The 22,931-nt window shown below is 31.0% G+C and overlaps 2 protein-coding genes across 6 annotated transcripts; one reads left to right on the forward strand and one right to left on the reverse strand.

Annotated features, from left to right (window-relative positions):
- Nucleotides 1-109: 109 nt before the first annotated feature.
- On the forward strand, nt 110-8,635 carry LOC100647938 (golgin subfamily A member 1). 2 transcript variants are annotated; one of them, XM_048410918.1, is made up of 8 exons: nt 110-845; nt 1,291-1,684; nt 1,808-1,896; nt 2,018-2,146; nt 4,269-4,796; nt 6,615-7,142; nt 7,213-7,443; nt 7,608-8,635. In XM_048410918.1, the coding sequence occupies exons 1-8, from the start codon at nt 735-737 to the stop codon at nt 7,761-7,763; spliced, it is 2,166 nt and encodes a 721-aa protein (XP_048266875.1). In that variant the 5' UTR covers nt 110-734; the 3' UTR covers nt 7,764-8,635. The 2 variants fall into 2 exon arrangements, with proteins under 2 accessions (XP_048266875.1, XP_020721456.2); XM_020865797.2 differs by having other exon boundaries at nt 111-845; nt 4,269-4,661.
- Nucleotides 8,636-10,055: 1,420 nt separating this feature from the next.
- On the reverse strand, nt 10,056-22,589 carry LOC100647588 (long-chain fatty acid transport protein 1). 4 transcript variants are annotated; one of them, XM_048410919.1, is made up of 12 exons: nt 21,562-22,589; nt 21,286-21,485; nt 19,935-20,177; nt 15,581-15,731; nt 14,896-15,133; nt 14,199-14,424; nt 12,524-12,722; nt 11,866-12,058; nt 11,562-11,708; nt 11,266-11,403; nt 10,962-11,119; nt 10,056-10,791 (listed from the first exon to the last, which is right to left on the reverse strand). In XM_048410919.1, the coding sequence occupies exons 3-12, from the start codon at nt 20,123-20,125 to the stop codon at nt 10,483-10,485; spliced, it is 1,950 nt and encodes a 649-aa protein (XP_048266876.1). In that variant the 5' UTR covers nt 20,126-20,177; nt 21,286-21,485; nt 21,562-22,589; the 3' UTR covers nt 10,056-10,482. The 4 variants fall into 4 exon arrangements, with proteins under 4 accessions (XP_048266876.1, XP_012170177.1, XP_003399652.1 ...); XM_012314787.3 differs by having other exon boundaries at nt 21,291-22,589; XM_003399604.4 differs by having other exon boundaries at nt 21,286-22,589.
- Nucleotides 22,590-22,931: the final 342 nt, after the last annotated feature.

The raw sequence follows: 22,931 nt of genomic DNA on the forward strand, positions 1-22,931 counted from the left end.
TGTACGCGCTGAATGCACGCTCTATACTTTTCTATATCAGTTCTGCCAATGTTACACATTTATGTTAAACATGAAAATAAAAATAAAATGTTCCTAGTATAACGACAATTTTATGAGTCACGACCTGAGAGCAAAACGCCATATAATCAAATAGTGACGACATTACATGTACATATAATTATCTTTATATACGAAGAGATAAGAAATGTTGTATTTATTTAGTGTACGCGTCTAGGTTTTTCTTTAGATGAATCACACGTGTATTCACCCGTTTTCCAGTATCGTAATATTATTTTTGTAAACTATTGTTATTCACGTTGTTCGTGAAATAGTGCGAGTTGATCATTTGCATTTCGCGCTGTACACGTTGTGCTAATTTTCTAAAACAGGGGACACTAACTATACCTACATATATAATATCGAGCTTCAAAACCAGTGATTACTTAAGTAACTGAGTGACTGGACAGTAGTGGACAGTATGGCAGTCGTCTGCACTTAATCCGATAGTTCGATATATGCAAAATTTCTGCGGCCTTGGGTATACAAATTATTTAAGGATGGCTCGATCAAACCTAGTTGTGAAGGATCAGTAAAGAATGAATTCTTGGCACGTTACATTTTTACTCTCTTTCCTTTAACATTGCTCCGGTAGACGGGCACGGAATCAGCACAATATCGACTTTGACAGGTGCTAGTTGTCATTTTTTGCTCGTCTAATTGGAGGTTATAGCATCATGTTTGCAACGCTGAAAAATAAAATACGAGAGGAAATAGGGAGTGACGTGTCAACTGTCGTTAGAAATGCCGGCAATGTGCGCGGCATTAACTCGAGGCATATGTCTCAGGTAAACATGTTGTTACCATGTGTAACTTATTATCAATGTGGAACCGATAACGCAACTACATAGCATACTTATTTATAAACGATCTATAATTGTGATCTATATTTGTAGTAGTCACTTTAAATCATCATTAATTTTCGAGAAAGTACTGACGATATTTTAAGTTAGATATTTATGTTTCTTATTAATTCCGCATATGTTTATCAGACGATTCATTAATATTTCATATGTTCGTTATCCGATTTTGATAATCAAATCACAAGATTTGTTGGAATGCCTACTGATAGTTTAGTCTATTTTAGAGATATTACTTTATAGATACTTTTGCTATTTTTGTACCGTTTAAAATTATATGTTTTTAATTAATCTATAACAAACTAAATGTTTAAAATGAAATTGTAGAAAAGACCTTTTATAAATTCTTACAATGAATGATATTTTTTTCTAGACGGGATCCACAAGTAGCATCAGTGGATCTCAAATTTCATTAGATGGTTCGCGTGAGGAAAATATAGCTTCACCTTTACCACCTGTTTCTCTGGAAAAAGATACTAGCTTTGATCTCAAATTAAATGATAATATGCAACTTTCTGCTAAAGATATTAAAAAAATTGAAAATAGAGAAGATGAATGGCGAAAAAGATTGGCAAAAAAGGAGACTGAATTTGTGAAACGACTGGAAAAGAAAGAAGAGGATTGGAAAGTAAGGTTCTTGGAAAAAGAGAAAGAGTGGAAAAAAGTAGTTGAAAAACAGGAAAAAGAGAAGAATAAGATAGAAGAGGAATTAAGACATGTAGAAAGCTCAAAACATTCGTTGGAATTGGCTCTTAAAGATGCAGAAGGTACATTTGTAATTATATGATACAAATTTAAAAAACAAATTAATGTTGCTTGATTTAAATTTTAGTGGCAAATAAAATTTATATATACGTATCTAAATTTTCATAACTAATATTGTGTTTCAGAATACAAGAAAAAATTATACAGTTTTCAAGAAGATGCGGAACAACTAGAAGGTTTTCAAACTCAAGAAATGGCAAAAATAAAACACCTAGTAAGTTTTATATATTTCTTTCTTTAAAAGCTTACCTTTATCATTTATATTTTCTGCTTAATACACTTCTATGTTTAATACTTTATATACTTCTATATTTATTTTATTTATTTTAATTTAGTTACTGGCAAAGGAACAGGAAGTAGAAGAAAAATCACATCATTTAAAAGCAGCCACTGCAGAAATTGACAGTTTAAAAAGTGAAGTCTCTCGTCTTAGAAGATACGAAGATGAATTGAACAATGTACAGGTGAGTAAATTATCTGATGATTGGTTTCATTTTAATTATCACATGAAATGTATTATAAACTTCAAAATTATGTTAACATAATTATTTAATATAGTTGTGTTAATATAAGTTGCTTTGATGATTAACATCATTTAAGACAGTAAACATGGACTATTCTTTAAATTGAGTTTAAGTATATTTATATAAATCTTTTATTTTTAAATATATTAAACATTTTTTCCACACAAAAATATTCTATGTTAAATATTAAGCTATATATGAACATTTACAAGTACTATCTTAGATTTAATATTTTAAGGTTTACATTTACTTTTTATTTACTTACAAAATTTGTCACAACTTTACAGAGTCTAGCAGTTTGTAGCTTTTAAGGAAAAAGAAGTAATCCCATAAAAATCTTAAGTTATTCTATTTTCATTAGATGGGCATTGTATTTTACAAACTAACAGCTTTACTTTGTCACATTTAAGGAATTAGTATAAAGAAATTATTGGTTCGATAAAATAACAATTAAAGTTTGTTTTTGATTTATGATATAACAGTATTATTGATAAGATATAATCTAAATTTGTCCTTGTTGTAATAGTATTGTTTCTAATAAATGCAAATTATTTCTTATTGCAAATGAATTAATTTGTTATGTGTATATATATAGTGTTATATAGATAATTTCATAACAATTTGGTTTAAAAGTAAATATTAGATATTATTTTGTCATGAATTAACATTTCAATAGTAGCTTTTCATATATTGCATTTTGTGTTATAAATTCATTTATAACATTGAACATTTTTTAATGAGAAGGGATAAAGCTGCATGAAAAAGTCAATTCTTTTTGTTTGTCATAATGTTTTTTTTTAATGAATATTTACCTTTATAGTGCCAATTATTGATCATGTGGTCTGCTACAAAAACAATGACCATAAACATATTTTTTAGGTATAAGCACGCTTCCTTTTAAAAATTAGTTTTGTTTTTAAGCCTCCCACTACTTTTCTTTCTCCTTTTTTATTTTATATATAGCTTTTTGTTTTGTCACGTTTTTGCCATGTTTTTCTGCACATTTTTTGTATTGACACATAGTATCAATCTATGATGAACAGGTGACATTTAGTCAAGAATCTTAATTATTTGAATATTTAGAATATTTGGAATATATTTTAAAATAAAACAAATGAGCATATGTTCCATAACTCTTATTTGTACTCTTAGAATGCGCTTTTAATACTTGATAGGAAGTATTTACTTCCATTTTATTAAACTTAGTTTGGGAAAGAACAGGCATTTTGTTGAGTACAAACAAATTGTGAAAGAACAATATTCTTTTATTGGTTATGGAACATGAGCAATACCTAAGTGATACTGAAAGTTTTGTGAAAACGACATACGCATGAAGATTGGAAAACTTTGATAAACGAGAGCATTGGAGATCAGAGTAGGCGGTATTTTCCGCTAATTCGCTGCTGCTACCGCTGATGCTAGAGGTACGTCTTCAAAGCTTTGCTGCTATTCTGCAATAAATTATTCTGCAACATAAATAACTTCTATAGATTTTACTTACATCAATGTTGCTCTTTATGTAATTCTCTCCTTGGTGCAAAATTTTATAATATAGGAGAAATGCATGTATTAACTAATGGAAGTGGTTTAATGGTAAAGAAAATTTTTTCATCTTATTATAATAAAATTTAATTTAAAATATCTCAACTATTTCTACTGCAGTACTCATACTCCAATGTTGTTACTCTCGTAACAGCGTGGAATAATTATTTTAAATAATAAAATGTCTCTTATAAACTTAAATTTTTGTCATATCCAGTTATATAACAATTAATAGAAAATTTAAAGAGATTTTGAACAAAGAATTTATTCAACACTATTTAGTTTTGCTTCATAAATTTTTTTTTTCATTTTATTCACTTTCAGCATTATTATCATTAATCATCAAATTCATCATTCGCTTGTTCTTGGCTTTATAAGGTTTGGATTATTTATAATATTCTATACATCTTTATGCATTAGAGCAATGCTTTGGTAAGGTTTGCAATGAAGCTTTACAGAGCAAAATGTAATAATGATAAATATAAGAAAACATTCCTGGTAATAATATCACCATTTTCAGGATGAAATGGAGACACTACGTCATTCTACTCAGCGTGAGAGAGCTCAGCTATCCTGTCAACTGGCACAAACTGAAGAAGAAGTACGTCACCTAAAGGATAAGGTTTTTGTGTTAGAACAAAGAGTCGCATTAGAGAGTAATGATCAAGTGACAGTGGATGAAAGAATAGCTGATCTTATGAGAGAAAGAGCACTGTTAGAAAGAAAGTTAGAAGAAGCTCATCTTCATTTGTCTGATATAAAGACTAGTTGGTCAGGAAAAATATCTAGCTTGGAGACACAAGTTGGAAGACTTAGTAGACAGGCTGGTGAAGAAGGTTTGGAAAGGAGACGAGTCGAAGAAGAAAGTGAAAGACTGAAGCAAAGGATTAAGCAGCTAGAAGCTGAAATAGAGGTGAACAATGTTGTCATGGCGACGAAAGACGCCAAGCTTTTGCGCATGGCAGAGGACATCGACGAGATGGCCACGGAACTAAAAGAGCTCCGGGCCAGCGTCGATGATGAGGTGGACGAATTTAAACGACAAATTGTGAGTTACCGCGATATGTAGTCGTGCATGGGCTAGATTGTTTCGAAGAGGATGTCTTGTTAGAGTTTGAAATGCAAAAAATAACAAACATTCCCCATTTGTCAGGTGGCAATTTTCAAATGATCACAGCATTGAATAATAGATTTAATTTTTTAAAGAATGTATAACGATAGAATTTCCAACATAGATATTAGATATATATGACATAAATATATTATAATTCCTGTTTTGTTAATATTTGAAAAAGGAAGTTGATACTTCCATCTCGAATAATTTCTTTCATTTTTAAATTAACTGTGATCGTATAAAGTTGTGTTTATTTTCTGATTTGTTATAATTGTTTTAATGATTTTATAAATTATTAAATGTTTATGACGTTACACCATTAGTGTAAAAACACTGGACGCGTAAAAAAAATGAACGTTTAGAACGTGTATACACGAAAGTTGTTAATTTACAATTGAAAACTACATATCGCCTATATACTTGCATGTTATATCTATGATGCTTGACGCTTAACGCACAGAACATTTATTTTACGTATATTTACTAGCACACTCTTTTGTTTATAATTTTTTTATTTACTTTTATATGCATGCAAAAATTTATAATGTACATTATATTTCATCAGTATCACGTATCAATAAACAAAAATAATTGTAGACTACTTTTTAAAACTTCCACATTTCCACTCCGCGTGTATTTATACATGAAAATTAGATAGTACCAACAATAATATTTTTATGTACGATCGCATTTCTGTATATTTTATTTGTGGAATAAAGAAAAGAACAAATAAATTATATCGTTTATTGCATTCGTTTTTGTGCTTGTTTTTAACCCATTTTTATATCCCCCTTTTTCAAGCGGCTTTTTATATATTATTATATACACAAATGTGTACACGATTTTTTTCTTACAGGGTTAATAAATCATATTATATTTTGCTACACCAACGACACAGTCCGATTATATTTACGTTGCTGTAAATATTAGGAATGCGTATCCAAGCTGATACAATTAAAGGAAAACGTATCGTATCCATATTCGTATAGAATAGAAGATAGAATGGTTAAATAGAATCGAAAATCTTGCAGAAAGGCAGAAGATATAACAGAAAGCTTTCTTAATTAATCAAATGTACTCAAATTAAAATTTATTACAGGTGTGAACTTCAGAATGAATGGCGCGTTCCAACATTATTTTGTTTATTACATAAAATGAATTGATAAATATTTTACATTTTTATATACCCTCTTCATATAAATTTAATATCTCCATTTTATTATATTTGCATTTATCTATTTTAAATATAACTGTTACAAAGTCGATAAGATACAATAATGTCCTATTCAATTTTTAAAATTTCTGTTCATTAAGTATTTTTTATTTTATAATGCCTTTCATCATACTGTTCTGCAAATATTGTTTCATTTAAAAATACTTTGATAAATTTATATTAATCTGCAAATTTTAACTTTAGTTAAGATATAAAACTTATTTATTATATTCTTTTCTGAAAATATCATTATTACTCTGTACTTTTCTGTGTTATTGTTACTTGTGTTATTCTTATTCATGTCACTTTTCATAAAACGTTATCACTCAGAACGTTAAATTTTGTTGAATAAATTCTGTTGATAAATCCATTTTACTATAAATTCCAAAGATAGTAGATAATAAAGTAGGTAACGAAGAAGTAGATAATGAAGCATATTTTAAATAAGTTCAATCATTGCCAAACTACAATTATTTCGTTTGAACATTATAATATTAGATACCACTCACATTGTTTTGTTGTTTGCTTTCTTTTGTCAGGAATCATCGTCAAAGCAAATAACCCGGCTGAAACAAGAGTTAGAAGAAGCAACGGCAAAACTTTCAACTGCTACTTCAGAATTAGCCCATGTTCGTCTGACTCTAGAAGGTGAACGGATGAATAATTCTTCCTTACATTTAGAAGTAGCACGTCTACGGGAAGATCTGGAATCTGAAAGAACAGCATCAGCAACACTAAAAGTGTGCCTAGAAAAGGAAAAAAATGAAAAAGACAGTGCATTATTGAGAAACGCTCAAGTCTCCCAAGACATAGAAATGGTAAAGCAAGAGAATCGACAGCAGGAAGTCGAAAATATTGAGTTACAAAATAGGATAGAAACCTTAGAGCACAATTTACTAAGTAAAAGTAAAGAAGTAGAACAAGCAATGACGACGTTAGAAGAAACTAAAAAGAAAATGTTGGAATTGGAGGAAGTAGAACAAAATAGGATAAAGATAGAGAGAAATGAAAAATTACTTAAAAGTAGCTTAATGGACCTAGAGGAGCAATTAAATGAAAAGACTAAGGTAGACTTGAAAAATAGAACGATGGAAATATATTTCAGAGAATAATATTAATTATTGAATATATTTTTAGACAATCAAAGTCTTACAGCAGCGACTAACCGATATGAAAAAGACCCTTCAACGAGAGTTGAGAGTTCCATCTTCATCATTGGATAGCGATATTGAACCTTCTGCAGCAATTCTCAAGCCCAGTTCGTCGAAAACGGTCACTGCCAGGCACAATAGCACAAGAGACGACGATGTTAACTTTAAATACCTTAAACACGTTCTCATAAAGTTCCTAACAAGTAGGGAATACGAGGTAAATGTAATGTACTTCCTAAAATTCCAAAACCATAATATGTAAAATAAATTACTAAGAATAGTACGTTGAAATAATTTTGTTAAACAACAATGAAAAGAATGCATAAGATATTTATAATTTTTCAACTATTTCCTAACTTACATTTTGTTCATTTGTTTAAGGCTCTTCATTTAACAAGAGCAGTAGCTACTCTTTTGCATTTTTCACCTGAAGAAGAACGGTTGTTGCAAGAAACTTTGGAGTGGAAAATGTCATGGTTTGGTACACGGCCTAATTTAGGTTTTGGACAAACTGCCAAAGCTATACCGCCTAGCTGATAGCTGAAACAAATTTCTCTTTCTATAGATATCATAAAAGTGGCCACAAATTCGTGGGTAAAATCAAAAAATTGGATCGTGTCGATGATCGGTCGCAAATGATTATAAATACTTGAGAAATTAGGGAGAACACAAATGGAAAAAGTTTACAAGCTAGAAATTTCATAAATTTTGTAAAATATTTAGCCTTCATAATCGCGTATAATTTATTCGCGTGAACAAATATTGATCATAGTTAGCTTCCAAAATGCCCACTAAAATATGTAGCATCAAATGTTATTTAGGTAAAATAAGTCAAATATAGAAGAATTTTGACATTCGTCTTACACTGACATTACAAAACGAATTAGTGAAAAATATGTACTACATGCAACATATAAAATATCATCTTTTTCCGTACATAAATACTTGAATATACACAATCATTCTGCAATATTTAATATCCAAAAATCATAGTTAAGCTTATTTTTATATACAAAAATCTGGCACGAAATACTTCATTATTAAATTGATACTACATTTATCATTTTTTGTTATATTCGAATTTTGAATATACGATAATTTTGCATATAAGTCTTATATTGCATTGTGTATATTATCATCTATTTCATATTTAATGAGTGTAAGTTGAAGCAAGTTAATATGACTTAAAAAGTATGAAATAATTGCGTCATCGTTATATGTTATAAGCAAATTAGATCTTTTAAAGGAATTTAATATCGAAGCTATTTGTAATTGCCTTAATCATTATTTGTGATATGAATATTGCAATTGTGTCATGTTCATGTTTGTAAATAATAAGATGACGTTTCTATATGAATAATTAAAGGAGACGGGGTGAAATGACTCATTAATAAAATCTAATAAAATGATTTATTTAATTTTTCACCTATGTCTATATCGAATGGTTGTTACCTTCGTCTATAGACGTAATAATTTTGTGCATCTTGTGAAATTACTTTACCAATAATAAAATTTATAATTATATAAATAGAAACTACCGATATTATATTGTATCTTATTTAAGCAAACAAATATGTAAGAAAATTATTTCGGGAAATTAAAATTTTTACTTATTACCAAATTTTGTGAATTTAGGCTTTAGACTTGAATATTCTACGTCAAATTAATCTGATCAATTCACTAAATTTTCAGGACTCTATTTTAATTTCTTTTTCTTCAGACTGCTATATTATTATAAAACATTCCATCTCGAACATAATGTTAAATTAGTAAAAGAAATTATCTTCAACTTTGAAGATAATACTTTAATAATATAATGTGACTCTAAGGAATAAATCAGATTGTCCCACGTTGTATAAAGTGTAATTATTTATTTACAACAATCTATATCAATACCATATTGACTAATAATATACAAGTCGGTAATATCTAATAAATAACAAAACTAGTAATTTAAAGTACTTTAATTTCCAAATGAAATTCAAATCAGGAAAGTTTTACGACTTACATAATTTTGAAATACTAATTTTTAGATTTATCAGATATTGAATACAACTGCAATTTTTCTATATATAAAAATATAAACAGAGTCTTTGTTCACAAATCGTTAAACAGTTGTTAAAAAACAAATTAATTAGTTAATAAGATCATTGATAAAATTTTGTAAAATACGTAATTTAATTTTATTAATCGTCTATACAAATTTTAACGTGAATATTGTTCAGATATTTCAGAATCGAGAACATCTATACGATATTTTAAGTATCAAATCTACGAAGATTATACATACAGAAAAACAAAAATCTAATATTTCATTAAAATAAATATTATTTAAAATAATTAGTTGCACCATTACTTTGGTCGAGTATATGGACAATGTAGTGCGCTATTAAAACATATGTGTGTACAAATATAGACTTCTAACTACAACAAACTATGTATTACTTTTAAATAGTTTAGAGTGGAAGTGAAATTATGTTTGATTAAATGTCAATTCTTTTTAACAAACTTATATACATCTATCATTTCTTGACGGAGCTAGTAGAATAAGTTGAGCTTACATATAATATTATGCTTAATCATCGTGTATATTCACATTTTGTTTTTAATCTATCGGCATTTTGGTATAAACGCAAATTCAATAAACACATACGTATAAATAATAAATTTGCAAACAATATACGACGTGACAAATTACATATAAGCTAAATACTACAGACGTAAGTAATTTGTTTCTTTTTGATTGTTTTATAGTCGCAGGTAGAATTATCTAAAGACCTGAGAAATTTCTATATGCTTAAATAAGGTATTTCTGATGAAAAATCAGCATTACGTGTTAAGAATGACTTTATTCGTTGCTGTCTTCCTACCTACAATGCCAATTTGTCTTATACTACGGACCGTTTCGTTTGATTAAAAATATACACAGTATTTATAAAATAAACAGGAACATGTCACCATATTCGTCTCCCGTTGTTGATGACAAAAATGTAATTTATTTTTCGCTTATCTCTTTTTCCTATTTTTGAGCCCTCGTAAAAATAACTCTCTCCCCTTCTTTTCATAAGTTCAAAAAACATCCGCCTATAATTCTATGGTTTAACATGCCTGATGTTATTACATAATATCCTATGCATTGTATCTACAAGGCGCGTGCAGAAAGTCATATTCATGTTGTAAAAAAAAGTTATATATGTACTCGTTTTACAAGTATATTCGACAATTGAGTGTCGCTCGCCAAGCGTTAATGTTACAACTAGAACTTTCTCGATCCGGAAATAATTTCTTGATAAAGTTCTGGTGTGATTTCGACGTATTCTTTGTTACCGGATAAGAAGTACATTTTGTCTTGAATTTTGCTCGGATCGAAACCTTCCTTTTGAAGGTCCATCTTCTTCAACTTAAATGTCCCTGTTATTTCCAATTCTTTCACAATTCGCAAGAAGATTGGTCTAGCATATGCTGGCAGTGCTTTCTCTAAACCTTCTGCAAGAGCTTTGAAATCCAGAAGACTGTCTGGGTCAACTATCGCTGCCATTCCTGCCCTTCCTTCCATTCCAGGCACCTTCGGTGATATTAAAATTAATTCACGTTTTTAGATTTAAAATACAAGTCAAACTTTATATTCAAAAAAGTGTGACAAGTTTTACGTAGTAATTAATTATGTCTTTTAATAAATTTATCTATGTATTAATGTTATATTAAAAGCGGATACAATTATTTTTGTTAACAAACCTGAACTCCGTAAACGGTAGCGTCTCTTTTTCCTGCAATATTACTGATAACTCCCTCCACTTCTGCAGTAGCAACGTTTTCTCCCTTCCACCTAAACGTGTCGCCTACTCTATCCTTGAAATAGATATAACCGTATTCATCCTCTACTAAAATATCACCTAAAAAAAAGAATTCCAGAAAGTAGAAATTATCTTAAGAGAAAATCGTTGGTGGTAAAGACTTTTATTTGAACGAACATTTGATTGGACGAAGCTCGTTTTACAACTGGATATAAGTCTCTTATCAGTTATTAAGTACAACTCACCCGTTAGAAAGGCTTTATCACCTTTCACAAATACGTCTTGTATTATTTTTCTTTTCGATTCTTCTTTATCCAGATATCCATTGAACTCTCTTAACGCGTCTCCGTCTTTTATTAATCCTATGAACATGCCTGGCTCATCTACGTCAAAAAAAAAAAGATAGTTTTGCAGAGAAAATAAGTAGAATTTCGTATTAAGTGTATCACAAGAATAAATTTAACACGACAAAAATAATATTTCGGCAAAGTTCTCTTTCGCATCCGTTATGAATTGTTTAATATCAAAGTTAAATTCTTACTTGTTTCTGCTCTTATACATAAGCCATTCGTTCCTCTAACAGGCTCGTATGTCTGGTTATTTACGCGGATAATTGCTACAGGATGAAACACTCGTGGCACAATTAGTGGCACAAAACCGACGGCGCCAGTTCGACCGTCTAAATTAGCTGTAATACAACAATAATAAATTATTTAAGATCTCTACTGTAAGAATTAAATACAAAAATTAGAATAAGGAATATAAATTGATTATAGTATAAAATACGACACGGAAATGCTTTTATATAACGTTGCTACATATATAATTAAAATATTGAACGTTACCAATATTAGCATTGCCCTCGCTAGACCCGTAGAATTCGGAAATTCGTTTAATATTGAAGCGTTTGACAAATTCGCCCCAAATCTGCGGCCTCATGCCATTTCCAAACATTAGTCTCAAACGATGCGCATTATCTTCCGGTTTAGGGGGTGCATTCAGCAAGTAACGACACATTTCACCGACGTATTGTGCCGCCTAACAAACAAAATTACAATTTGATAGGAACGGATTATTACATTTAAAAATTGCACAGCGTCCAATTAATTGTTATACTACGCCGTGCATTAACTTAATAATTAAAAACGCATTAATAATAAAAAATATTCTCTTATAAATTATGCAATTGTTGCAAATTAATCAGTAATGAAAACACTTAATATAATTCGGATGTTTTAGAGGTATTAACGATATCAGTAAATTAATTATTTTTCATAAAGTTTAGGAACAAAATAACGTCGAATATGTAATTTTACGTATAGCAAAATGACTCAAATCTGTATAGCGCAATTTAATAACTTATTCTTGTTTATAAGCCGTTCCTTCTGCTTTGGAGAGACTAATGGATATCGTGACGAAAACCAACGAATCGAAAATCCAATTTTGTAAGCATTAATTTCACTGAGATCGCTATACAGTATAAAAATTTTGTAAATCACCTACGGTACAATTATATTTGATGCAATCTGTCCAATAAGCCGATACTGAAAACTTGGTCCTTAACACGGTTGGTATACCTTTCAGAATTGCGAAACCTACTCCAAGCATTCCACCAGCAGTATGGTACAAGGGATTTGGATTGTATAGGATATCACCCGATCTCAAGCCCACCAAATTAAAGGGCATTACGACCAACAAGTATCTGTAACACATACGTTACGTTATTATTTTTATTCCTTGCATCGTAAAGTACAACGAGATTAATTAACGTTGTTTCAATTATTTATAACACGAATAGTACTTTTATATCATAAACAATAATCGTTCAAACCGTTATTGTCCGATTTGATGTAATCTTATCCGACGAGCTTGAAATTGAAATAGTTTCAAAGAATGTTAGCAGAAATGAAATATTTATAAAAAGTAGGGATCTAAAATTGGAAGAAATTCTTAAAATCTTTCTATGTACTTTTTCATTGCACGCCATGTTCAAAATTAATATATGACGTACGATTGAATTAAATTGCTTCTTTATTTCATCGAAAAGAATTAACGATAAATCGAAATGAAAGTTGACATGGACAGGAGCTGGGGTATTTTATTAGTAGCATAAAACAGTCATAATGCAGGCAGACAGGAAGCAGTCTCTGGGTAAAGAGACTACATTTACATGTAATCTCATTCTCGACGAGTCGTAAGGCTTTCCTGAGAGGATTATAGATCATTTATACGTTCAGCAGGGAGATAATTCATTCCGTACACGGAACTCTGCCTAAGCATAAATGAAAGTTTAAAAACCTTTACTAAAAATTGCTCCAACGGTACAAATCGAGTTCGTTATCTGTTTCTTTATATATTCCATAACGAGTAGAATGAAAAATTACATATTTTCGATCAAATATTTCCAACGATACCGTTATCCGTAGAAAAAGACTTGGTTAAATATTAAATATTTTATTTGCTAACGATAAATTAATTAATACCATACTAGAAATAATAACTATTTGTAGTAGTAAAATGTCCAATAAAGGAAACGTTCAATGTTTAATGCATGTACAATCATTTCTACCTTTAAAATTTTATTTCATTTTCCACAATAATTTTTCTCTTCAGAGTTTCGCTCGAATTATATTGTTTATTAGATTTTAGATAATACAATTATGCAGACTTGGAATTATCGATTCTATAATTATGTTACAAAGTTAATTGTAATCAGGAGATTTACTCAATCGCCATATAATACCATTAAAAGGAATACCGTTGATTTGACTTTAAGTTTCTAAAGGGTTGTCTTAATCTTGTCGTTCAAGACTGACCTAGGTATGGAGAGTCGATATTTTTACATAATAAATCAACTTTTGTGTTAAAGATTATAGTAAATTCTAGGGTATAGTATCTAACAATACTATCAACCTTGACCACTTTTTAGTTAAAGTTCAATGCAAAAAAAAATCAAACCGCGTCATACAGAATGTGTTTCGCTTGCTTGATTTTTGTTAAACTATAACTATACTTTCAAAACTAACGATTATACTTAACATGATTGGAAATAATAATTTTATAAATAATACTAAGCAAGCCGATCACCCTCTTTAATCGAACCCTCTTTAAAGGTAACAGGACAAAAGCCTGATTTCCCTAGATTTGAAGAAAAGATTTATAGAATATGCGTTCTTACCTCGAATTGAGAACTATTGCAACTTTCGGTAAACCAGTGGTACCGCTTGTGTAAAAGTACAGCAGCTTATCCCGGTAATTGGGTTCGTCTTTTACGACAGGCTCGCTTGTGCTGGCTTCCGATATAAGTTTGTTCAAATCGCACACTCCGCTCTCACAGGTTTCAGACTTGAAACATACTTTGTATCTCACGATCCCCTGGATCGAGTCCACAATGTCATCGACGGCTAAGAAGACAATTTAATTTTTATATATTTATCCGAATTCTTGTGCTATCTACGTTTCTATAATCATCGCAATCGTTTCTAATGTAGAAAATTCAATGATTTATACTACGATTTACACGCTATTGTTAGATGAATATACTGAGATGTTTCTACAACTTTATCTTAATGATTTCAATGGCTGAACAAACGCTCGATTTACCGTTCTCTCCCTCGCCCTCTGATTTTTATACAATCTTTCATACTCGGCTAAGATCAACATGTGTAACGAGAGAAAATCACATTTTGTAATAAACTAAGCGTTAAAGATAGCAAGTTATCTCCAATCCTATTAACGATGATCTTTACTGAATAATTGTTCTACATTTTAAATAACGATTTCTTTGTGATGTCTCGTTCCTTCAATCGCCTTTTTCCCCTTCCTTTATCACGTCGTAATTATTGCAAGATAAATCAGTTCCATGTCATATTTACCAGACGAGTATTCTTCCACGTAAATGATACTCTTCACTTCGGCGATACGAAGACAATGAATCAAAGACTGGAGACGCAAATTTGTGTTAATCAGTGCAGTAACGACACCGAGTTTTCCCAGGCCAAGCCAAATCGCGGCATATTCTGGTCTATTGGGCATCATTAAGGCCACAGCATCTCCTTTTACGTAACCAGCTTTTTGAAAAATATATGCTATCTGGTTGCTATATTTATTAATCTGCAAGTTTGAATTTTTAAACATTATCCTCTTATTGTCTCTAATATCCGCAGATGAAAGAGAAAAAATAAGCAATCGTTATGTTTAGTGTACTATTTGCAAATAATAAATAATAAATAAAAAAGAAAGCAAAATAAACAGAGATGTTTCTTCGTTTGAATCCTGGAACGATGCACGAAATACCTGTCTGACTTTCTATAATTCTGTTTAAAGAATTAATTGAATTAATTTACAGCCTTTTTATATACCACTACAGATGTATTCGTGTTTATGAACAAATGAAAATTATTTTGAACAGACAAGATTAAGAGATGCAGAGATATAAACGAAAATGTAATCTTCCTCTGCTTCAATGTTCTTCTTGAAGAGAGATTTAAAAAATCGACAAATAAGAAATTAATTTCCACGATATAAATTATTGAGCTCGCATGTTGCGTATGTACATACGTCGGAATAAGTCCAAACTTGATCCTCGAAGAAGAAGCAAGGCTTGTTAGGATAACGATCCACTCTTTTCTTAAATACCTTCACGACGGTCATATTGTTTCGGCGTTGTCCTTTTATTTCGATTTCTGCCGTAACAGCACGATACAGTAATCTAAAAATTATAAACATAATTTTGCACGTGATTAAGAGTTTGATAACATACTCCCTTCTGGCTATATGTTGAATTTAATTTAAGGTCATCGGTTAATTATTTGTTTAACGTTTTAATCTGAACTTTTTACATCCACACTGACGCAATTACGTTGATTCAAAAAAATATTTGCATAAACAAGATAACATTTATCTGTTTCAATTGCACGAAGCATGAATCGAACTTTGCTAATTTTTCTAAATAAATATATTTATCGCAAGAGTATTTTAATGAATTTTCAAGATTCTGGAACTCTACGGACCTTCTAATCAAACTTTAACATTGCCTACGATTTTATAAAAAAAGATTATGTCATCAATCGTATTATCTTCTCCGAGTTCCTCTATTATTACAAATGCGATAGATAACTGATTACATGCATTGTATTTAATTATTAGATTCGATAAGCTAAAAGTAAGTACGTAAATATTAACGAAAATGTAAAAGCCAGTATCATTAACATCAGTAATGAGAAAAGTTGCTAGATAACACCTACAGTAAATAAAGTACAATATTAGAAACGCTTTGTCGTTTTATGTTACGATGTATCGTGAAAAGTTGCTAACAAAGATATTATATCGTATCGTACGTTAGATAGAAAAGGAAAAAGAGACGAAGGTAACAGTTTGACTAAGAATCAAAAGACAACAAATTAATTTTCCATTAATAAGTAAATTTACTCGCATTGATAGAACATGGTACTAATTAACGGCATACTGCTAAACTTGTAATTAATATAAAATTATAATTAAGATAGCATTGTTCGAAACGATTTAATAAAGAAATTGTTAAGATATACGTATCTTGCGATATGTTGATAGTCTATATCTAGTATACGTATGTACGCAATATATCTAACAAAAAACGACCTACTTTTTCTTATCGTCTAATGTTTAACATATTCATATCTTCTAATTTAATTGCAAAATATTTAAAATTGAAAAATTTCTTGTCTATTTATGCTTTATATCTTTTACTTTTTTCTTTTAATTCTAAGTGCACTTAAATATAGATAATCTACTTTTCTTTGTTCTCTATGCCTTATGTTTCCAGTTTTCTCTATGAAATTTAATCATTCAAAATTACGAAAATACGTAATCACGTGGGATTTAAAAACTCGAAATTTTATACTCGAAATATGAACATAGAGTTAAAACGTTGCTTAAAGTCTCCTATATAAATCTTGATTTTTCTCCAAATACTTGTAAACGAAAGAAGATGTCAGATTTATTTCCTTTAGACCCGCAGGGTTGCATACTCCCTTCCGCTATTCATCTTGTGTCTTAAAATTCTAATTATAAATACTCAACGCCGTATAATCCATTTTCCCTTGTTCGCCCGTATTTTCTATTTTCTATGTCTTCTTCGGATTTTAATCATATTTAGAACCGTCGGTTCATTACCCTCTGTCCTTGTATGTTTTTAACGTCGTATATCTTTTCTTCGAATTTCCATCATTTAAAATTGAAAATTATCCAACTTCTTCAGCTGTGATAATTAAGATTGAAACTTATCGCTTCGCTTAACGCCGTGTTCTCTATTTTTTCGCCAAATTTCTATCGTACGGAAAATTATAAAATTCAAAGTTGCTTGTGCCGTTTATTTGAAACAAATATTTAGGATGATACAAGAACCGTGATTATATGCAAACGTTTACGTACAATTTTATTAGACGGTATAATTTCATTGCCGTTTACGCTACCATTTATATTACGTTTCATATCATAAACACAACACGCTTTAATGTTAATGATCATTTATCGGAGTACCATTGATGGCACGTCATATATAATGTTTGAACTTTGAACAATCATCGGAAAACAAATAAGACTTACAACTGATTAATGATTCAAATTTGTTTGTCAGTGATAAGTTAGTTTAAATAACATTATCGCATAGTCCAAGATACACATTGATTGAACTTTGGAATTTGTATCAGTCACAGGAAGTGCGATGCGCGTACGTGCACCCTTTCCAATAATAACAAGCTTTGATGCTCGTCTTTCAATGTCAATTATAACAAATAGTTATATAAAATCTTGTGTACTAGTTAGTACGTGTATACGTATTTAAATAGTTCAGCTATCCAATGGACGAATAGGAAAATTCATCTTTTTTCATTACCTTGTGTATATCGTACATAGTGCTGCGAGAACACAATCACTGCTAATTCTGATCAGCAGCAACAAATAGCGTTAAAATAGACTTGGGATAGATTCCACGAGATTTCTACGCTCGTATTTACTATCTAAGAGCGTTTCTTTGATTTGCAAAATACATATGTAATTGGCAAATAATCGCGAAACACATTCCTTCAACTACTCGAAGAAGGCAGGAGCTTTTGATAAAAATCTCAGTGATAATAAGATAATATCAGAAGTATCTTCCTTTTCAAGACATTCGATATTTTATAACGCGATTAACTTCTACTTTTTGTACTGATTGATCTCATATCGCTAGATTAAAAGCTATTAGAAACGTGATACTAAATAGAAAAATACATTTTTCCTGCCTCTGAAGCATTGTCACACGGAAAATTGTATTCGATCAGCTTTGTACCAACCTTTACAAATACGCTCAATCGACTAATAGTATTATGCGTCGACACGATGCAACGGATACAGAAAAGTGCGAGGAACATATTTATTATGAGATGTAGTAGTAGGAGAGAAAGAGAGAGAGAGAGAGAGATACGATCCATTTTTCTCCAATAACAATTCCATACCCTTTTCACATCTTGTTTGATCTTCAAATATTCTATCAAATCATCCCTCTCTAATCTACTCCGTTAACCTTTGTATTCCGCAATCGAAGTTCGTTTAACCATCGATGATAACGGAACTGTGTTTCTTGCATTAGATAAATAATTCCGCGTTCTGCTCTCGATACTGACACTACCGATATCACTTGTTTGTACTATCAAGTAACGTTATGCATTACTTTTGCGACATATACGTAGAGAAAAACGAATAGATACAAGCATATTTACCAAAGTAAGCATTTCTTTTCTCTAACGGTCTTTTTAGCCAACGAGCGTAGCCTTACGCAGGTCAGTGACCGTTCATGATTGAAGAATCGCATCTGGTATAAGCAAGTACTTTCTCGTGGCGGACGAAAGCGAAACGTTTGAAAAACAATTAAAAAGGCTATACGAAGGTACTGGTAATGACTTTGTACAGAGCGAAGCAGGTGATAAGGCTGATAAGGAGCGGCGATATGAAGATCGAATTATTGGGATCAAGCGTATAGAGGATCGAGCTTCCTATATTTCTCTTTGTCGTTATTCCCTTATTAGTAAACTTCTCCTTCTAACTGCATAATAAATATAATGTATAAAGATTATAGGAAAAAATATGATAAGTAGATTTTTAAATAAATAAACGTTGCAAACAGAGAGAAAATAAAATTCGCTGTTTTACGCGTTAACGTAATAGAAAATAAATGAAACGGTGACAAGGAAACGAAATATTATATAGCCACGATAACCGTTTAGTCTAGACTAATAAACGTTACTTTTATAAATGCTTCATAAACGCAGCGAATGACCTGCACATGGTAAGGCTATGAAATATAGCACATCCAAAGAGATTCATAGTATAAATTTCCAGACGTGAACTCTTTCTAGTAATAAAGCTTGTCGTACAATAGTCTCGCGAAGACCTTATGCACTTTAAACCGAGATCGATATAGGTATATAAATAAATATTCATTTTCCTAAAAGCTTTAACACTTGCTCGCTGTATTTTTAAGTAATATTTAAGTAATATTTTACTACTACCTCCTGAATAACCTCCGACGCAGTCAAAAGAGTTATTAACGAATATAACGCTATATAATTTTCGCTATTTAATACGTTCAATACTATTCATCGATTATCGGCATTCGACAATTTCCAATATTTGGCGAAAAGTTTTCTCTACTTCGATCCTATCAGTTTCCGCGTGTAACGTTGGTAACTTGGTATGAAAATTTATATTTTCGCGAATATAAAAAAGATGGGCCCTGGGTAAAGAATTATTTTACATACCGTAATAAATCTTATAACGAGCACTATAATTTGGGTGCTTTATACGTCTTTGCATTATGTTCATCGTTGCACTTTCAAATTCTCCACGAATGCATAAAATTTGGCAGTCGATCGATAATAATAGATTTAGGACTTACTTTAGGTCACGAGGTAGAACTTTGCAAATGATATATAGCTTCCGATGAAATCTGCAGATAACTGGAAGTAAGGCCAAAGCAAGCGCGACCTGGGCGATCTTGTTGAACCCAGGGAAACCGAACCTCGTCGCCACAACACCGAACATCGCAGCAATAACACCCAGAGCTAACAGCAAAAGTGTAACATCCATGATCCAGCGTCACCCAGTCTGTTCGCTGAGTTCTGGTACCCGTACCTCGGAACTGCAAAACGTAACACGATGATCAGTTTCCTTATATGTATATCGAATATGAAAAGACGAATTATATCGCGTACTGTTCTTCTACGCAGGGTGAGAACGTTTCCACGAGAATAACGTCGCTACTTTTACACCAAAGAAGATTAATTTAATTTTCTATTTTACATATAGGAAAGTTAACTTCTATGTGGAACGATTGCTCTCTGGCGTTTCAAAATTATGTAAGCTAACACAATCAGTAGCTTTATTTCTGACTGGCAGAAACTGTAGCGATCAATACTTAGCATTTTAAAGGTTGACGACGTAATCGTATCAATTATTTGCATATCGAGCTAAAATTTCTTAAATTTTATTAAATTCTGGCGCATTTAAATGCCACGGCCAGTCTTTTCTATTTCGAAACCAACGAAAACACGCCACGAACGATGTTTGCATCTGAGAGTCATGCTATGAACCACGGACAATCTCTTTGTTGGAGAACTTATACCGAATTAATACGACAAGGTTCTTTGTTTCAAAGCCGCACGAGATTGCTTGGACGGCCTCCTTGTCTTGGAGTCGCACGTGCTACAGCTCCGACAACCGCAATCTTCCGCTATAGGGATACGCGAGTGCCACAACAACGATCATTTATACCTATGTGCAACGTGTCACGATCAATATTACATCCAGAACCGCGTAAAACGCCCCGATGAATCTTTCATGCTCGAATATCACATCGTCACTTTCTTCACACGTAATTATATATAACAAAAACCTACGAGTTAATGTTTTAAAAGATAAATACCACGACCATTTTAAGTTATTATTAGATAAGATATTACTATACTATAACTATGCAAAATTCGATGCATTTTGATGTTCCACTATCACGATCCTTTATATCACAATTACAATCGCTACGATCAATATATCCTATGTTTTACTAATACCACGATCCAGCTGAGACGATATATAAAAATATCATGATCTTTTGATCCAATTCCAATCCAATTCCCTCATATATATTTTGTACAAAATACCAAGTGATTTTAACAAAATCGCTGGAACTTTATTCAAGATTTCTTCTGTTAAAACGAAATTGCATGTGGTGCACGAGAATAAATAAGTACCTTACTCGTTTCAAGGGGTACGAGAAGCACCACGGTTGATCCTGAATTGAAAATCGTACGAGACAGCGTGCAAATCAATATCCTGTGCCTCTCGGAGCGATGCCACTCTCGACGATGCACCAACAACACTAACAGCCGGCAAAGCGACTGACTGGACTGCAGACACCGCGTTCCGACGGCACTTCGCTATTGCGCCACCACTGAGAATAATTCCCGAGCGATAGTGTACGTACAAAGCAACAGAAAATCGAAGTTTTATTTTAACGAGATTCCTACCAACGGCGTTCCTCCAACTTCACGTTCCTGTCGCATCGCTACTAGGCATGCCCAGCCACTCTGCAAACCCGAGCAAGCGCCGTTTTGTTTCGTGTATGCCTTTTGCTTTCAAGTTTGCCTATTGAGAGTTTTTTTTTCAAAAATCACGATTAAAGATAAACGAGCAAAGATAAGTGAAATGGAAAAAAAAATTCTATTCGAAAACGTTTATTAGAAACAGTTTGCTTTTTGTGTAAAGAATATTTGAAAATTTATATTATTACGTTTCTTGCTCCTCATTTGTATAGACTATAGACGTTAATCTACAATTCTTGTCGGTCGTCTTCATACACACAAACTTGCTGCAGACATTTCGCCAGAACGTGATGTAATGTAATAAACATAAGAAGCACGTGAGATGTTTAAAACTTATGGAACAATGTAACTTAAAAATCGTTTTTGCCAAAATATGTTAAATATGTTGTAGACCTTTATTCGAGATTTCAATTTAATTATAATTCTGGTAACTAATATAATACGTTGTTATGTACGATACTTTGTTAGTTTTCAACATGAAAACTTCTGTAACCATTACTATTTACTTTTACATATTTATTAATTATAAATACAATAATACTCTAGAAAAATTCGATCACATATATATTTTAAAATAAAAATTCATATTGTCAATGAAAGAATTATAATTTTTAATGATCTGCGTATAATTAGATTGCAGCACCATCTATATGTTAAAGAACAATGAATAATTAGTATTCATATAGCATAGTATATTTTAATCGAAAATATATGATTTGTAATATGCGAAAAATAAACTTAAATAATATTGAAGATCGTGATATATATAAAATACAAATAGGTAATACAATAATGCATCATTTTGATTTTCAAAACAAATTTCATATTATCTCCAAATGGTTTAAATAAAACTGATTACCAGGAAGCGATATTCAATTGAAAATACCAAAATCTTGATTATATCTATAATTTTATAATCACATTAAAACAAAACCTATTTATTTTTAAGTGTTATTTTAAATTTATTAAAATTGGTATGAAGATTTGATAAATTAAAGAAGACAGATATACTTGTGGCTGGTTTGCTCATAAATAGTAAAGCTTAAAAATCTATTAAAAATGCAAATAAAATACGACCGTTATTCATTTTATTGTAAAATTAAATAATCATGCATTCGCATGTTACAAAAAGATATATACGATCAAGTTTAATAAAATAATACACATGTATTAACTCTCTTTGTAATTTATATAAGTCTTTTATATTAAGCGTCGATAAAATCAAAATTCATAGCAGGAATGTTATATGACAGAAAGAAAGTTTGATATAGAACTATTCAATCACATGCTTTAAT

The sequence above is a fragment of the Bombus terrestris genome, chromosome 12 (assembly GCF_910591885.1).
Source record: "Bombus terrestris chromosome 12, iyBomTerr1.2, whole genome shotgun sequence".
NCBI lineage: Eukaryota > Metazoa > Arthropoda > Insecta > Hymenoptera > Apidae > Bombus > Bombus terrestris.

Coding starts and splice junctions, on each gene's coding strand:
- LOC100647588 (XM_048410919.1), bottom strand. CDS start 20,125: ATGGATGTTACACTTTTGCTGTTAGCTCTGGGTGTTATTGCTGCGATG. Junction 15,732..19,934: donor GTTCTACCTCGTGACCTAAA/GTAAGTCCTAAA, acceptor TATAATTTTTAG/ATTACTGTATCGTGCTGTTA. Junction 11,404..11,561: donor ATGTATAAGAGCAGAAACAA/GTAAGAATTTAA, acceptor TTTTTGACGTAG/ATGAGCCAGGCATGTTCATA.
- LOC100647938 (XM_048410918.1), top strand. CDS start 735: ATGTTTGCAACGCTGAAAAATAAAATACGAGAGGAAATAGGGAGTGAC. Junction 2,147..4,268: donor ATGAATTGAACAATGTACAG/GTGAGTAAATTA, acceptor CACCATTTTCAG/GATGAAATGGAGACACTACG. Junction 7,444..7,607: donor TAACAAGTAGGGAATACGAG/GTAAATGTAATG, acceptor CATTTGTTTAAG/GCTCTTCATTTAACAAGAGC.